Source organism: Aplidium turbinatum, chromosome 2, assembly GCF_918807975.1.
Source record: "Aplidium turbinatum chromosome 2, kaAplTurb1.1, whole genome shotgun sequence".
In the NCBI taxonomy this organism is placed as follows: Eukaryota; Metazoa; Chordata; class Ascidiacea; order Aplousobranchia; family Polyclinidae; genus Aplidium; species Aplidium turbinatum.
This window is the reverse complement of record NC_137473.1, coordinates 15,672,360-15,675,765: the sequence shown is the minus strand read 5'-3', so window position 1 is coordinate 15,675,765 and position 3,406 is coordinate 15,672,360. Positions and strand designations below refer to the sequence as shown.

Genomic DNA, 3,406 nt, shown 5'->3' with positions numbered 1-3,406 from the left:
ATTTTCGATATCTAAACAACATGTCAAGTGAAATGACAATGGCATCAAATCAATTTGTGTGGGATAATTTGGTTTGCACCATTCAACTAAAAAATGGATTCCTTTGTTTGAGATGTGTTAAAACATCGGTGTCGAGCGACGATCGATTGTCGACGTTTGACAAGTACATCGATCTAGTCAACGTCATATCTACAAGCTACGCAGAAGACAAATGGAAAGTTGATAAAGACGGAAAACCTTTTCTTCAGAGTATTAGCTATTTCAGTTTTCAAAGACCAAAAGTGTCTTCATGCTTTTCGCTGCATATCAACTATTGGGTGAAATTGGAAAAACAATGCCGGAAACTTCAAACCATCAAGCTTCGGTCACATAAAGAGAAGTCCTGCATGGACATGCATTTGTTCATTCAACAAGAACTCAAGATGGAATTGAAAAAGCAAGGTTACGTTCGCCCTCAAAACTTGTTGGTGATCGTAAACCCACACAGCGGAAAGAAAAAGGCGAAATTAGTTCACGATACGATTGCATCACCTCTGTTCAAAATAGCTGGAATTGAAGAAACTTTGATTGTCACGGAGTACCAAGGTCACGCTAGAAAATACATTGAAGAAGCAGATTTATCTTCATATGATGGTGTTATAGCGGTAGGCGGAGATGGCACTTTTAGTGAAATTTTAAATGGAGTCTTAGTTACCGAACAGCGAAGAAGAGGTGTAGATTTGTCTGGGGATGGTGTTTGTCTTGACAAACCCATTCTCTACTCAAAACCCTCAATAAAACTTGGCCTTATACCTGGAGGTACAAATAATTCTTTCAATGCAACTAGTCAAGGAACAACCGATCCGGAAACAGCAACTATACAAATAATCAGTGGTGAAAATCATCCAATTGGCCTTTCTTCGGTTCATGATAACCAAGGGAACTTTCTTACTTTTTGTCTTCTGTCGATTTGCTATGGTTTAGTCTGTGATAACAACAAACTATCTGAAAAGTTACGATTCCTGGGTGCAAGTCGAACTTTTTTCAGTTTTCCATGGACCATTGTTAACTTTAAAAGTTATCCATGCAAAGTAACCTACCTTCCAGCTAGCGACAATCATCTGATTGATTTAAGCAAGGACACTACCAGGTGTAGATATCCATGCCATACATGTTTAGAATCAACCAAAGAAACAATTAGATTGCAAAAAACAACAAACCTTGTGTCTAACGAACGCATTATTGAAGAATCTTGCGAATTACCTTCCCACAAAAGTGACACTCAAGATGATAGCAAATGTTGGAAGGTAATATAATCCCCCTCATTCTGCTACATTAAGTAATACTATTTGTAGTTTTTCAGATTTGCTAATTATTTGTGCAAAATACTCTAATGTACCGGCACTGAACATGTTAAGCTAAAATACATTGTTTAGTTTGGCCGTTTTGTAGCTAACAAGTAGCCTACGGAATTAAAAAAAGTAATGTTTTACAGGTTGTGCAAGACAACTTTGTCTTGGTGAATTTAATGAACTTCTCGTGCATCTACCACGTTTGCCCGCAGGGGGCCTCCCGGGCTGCGCACTTATCAGATGGAAATATAGATATACTGTTGGGAAAAACAGCGACCAAGGCACAATTGCTCAACGTATTTCGATCTTATGTTTCACCAATAAAAAATTACTTGGATCAACCTTTCTTTGAAACTGCTAGAGTGAAAGGAATCCACATTCGTTCTTTGTCAGAAGACGAGGTTGTAGCAGCGAGTATTACAGAATCTTTAAAAGAATTCAATGATTCTGTTCATTCACAATCGAAAACATATCATCAAGAAAACAATTTTGCTTCACTTTTCAACCGAAAAGACTGGTTTGTAGATGGTGAGGTTCTATCTGGATACGACGAACTCACAGTTTGGGGTCATAAAGGACTGATCAATGTGTTTTCAAAGGGCAAAGAAAAAGACCAAGTTTTAGAATCATGTGTCTAAAGTTTCCGCTTCAACTATTGTAGGCCTATATACGGTAACATGCAGTATCTGCAGAATGCAATAGACACTCGCTAGCCATAGCAGATGATTTAAATGCAGAGCCGGATTACGATTATAATGGCCCGGGTTGTTGTTTTTTTTTCACTTTGGCAAAACAAAGTCATCAGTAGCATCATCGGTATCTATTTTTTGTATTTTTGTCATCAGTCCAAAGCACATAAACATACGCAGTTGATTCTTTATTCTTTTAAAACCTGAATATGCGTGATCGTTTGATCGATCAAAAAGCTGCTGGCCTGAAGAATCAAAAAATGCACTCAGCAGTGTCTCCATACGGCTGCAGGTATACGCTGTAAAAAAAGTGATTTTACATAAGAAATATGGCAGCAGCGATGCCATAGAAATGAGGTATTTTCGTAAGAAACGATTGTACATCACATAGTTTTGATAAATTGTAATTACGTAGTTGTTATGTCAATTTACATCTGGGTTGGTTAATTCACCTATTTTATGTTCTGACTAATAATCGGCGTATGCGTTTTTTTACAGAAATTTCTGTGAAATAGACTTTTGTGATTTTATATATGTATATAAAAATACATTCATTTTACTTAGAGAAAGCTTGTTGTATTAAAGACAATTGTCAATTTGCATTAGTTTTTGTTATTTTGAAGACCATTTAATGTGTTTGCTGACATAGATAACAGAGTGTCATCTTGGGTTTTTTTTTTCGGTCATTTATCGGTCATTGACCGATTTTTTAGCAAAATGTCCGAAAAAATATATAGTAAATTGACTATATATGACCAAAAATGACTAAAAATGATCGAAATAAATAACAAATGACCAAATTTTATCAAGTCATTTCGGACGAATGACCGAAAAGTTTCAGCGAAAAAAAAAACTCGTCATCTGCAAAGAGAGTGGTAAAAGAAGCTAACAGCATTTCTTTGACTTACAATAAGAACAACAATGGTCCAAGAATTGAGCCTTGTGAAACTCTACATAATATAATATAATATAATATAATAAAATATAAAATAATATAATAGAATATATTGTAAACGGTTATTCAGATAATTATTTACGCTATCCAACATAGAGGAACTTCCCTGATACCATAACAGCTTTCAATCTTTTTTAACAATAAAGCATGTTTCACAGAATGGAAGACTTTTGACAAATTCAAGAATACAATAGGCCTACATGTACGAAATAGTTTATCTTTATTAGATAATATAGCCTTCAGTTTTACTACAGACATCAGAGACTGGAAAAGATGTAGAGAGGCACTCTGATAACACTCGTCAACACAATTTTTGGTGCAACTAAGATCAGAGGGGTTTGAGGGTTTTCGAGGGTATACATTCCGAAAACGAGATCTGTTTTCTTGTATCAAGTCTGTTTTGTTTTTTAACTGCAGCCATCATACGTTAA

The 3,406-nt window shown here is 35.6% G+C and overlaps 1 protein-coding gene across 1 annotated transcript; it reads left to right on the top strand.

The window, feature by feature from the left end:
- The first annotated feature begins 235 nt into the window (after positions 1–235).
- LOC145765333 (ceramide kinase-like) lies at positions 236–2,568 on the top strand. Its single transcript, XM_082577137.1, has 2 exons — positions 236–1,286; positions 1,475–2,568. Exons 1-2 carry the CDS (start codon positions 387–389, stop codon positions 1,967–1,969), a joined length of 1,395 nt encoding a protein of 464 aa, XP_082433263.1. The 5' UTR covers positions 236–386; the 3' UTR covers positions 1,970–2,568.
- The last annotated feature ends 838 nt before the right edge of the window (positions 2,569–3,406 follow it).

Bases quoted from the DNA above. Each gene is read 5' to 3' on its own strand.
- LOC145765333 (XM_082577137.1), top strand. From the start codon at position 387: ATGGACATGCATTTGTTCATTCAACAAGAACTCAAGATGGAATTGAAA. The intron at 1,287-1,474 runs GTAATATAATCC...AATGTTTTACAG, and splicing joins ATGATAGCAAATGTTGGAAG to GTTGTGCAAGACAACTTTGT.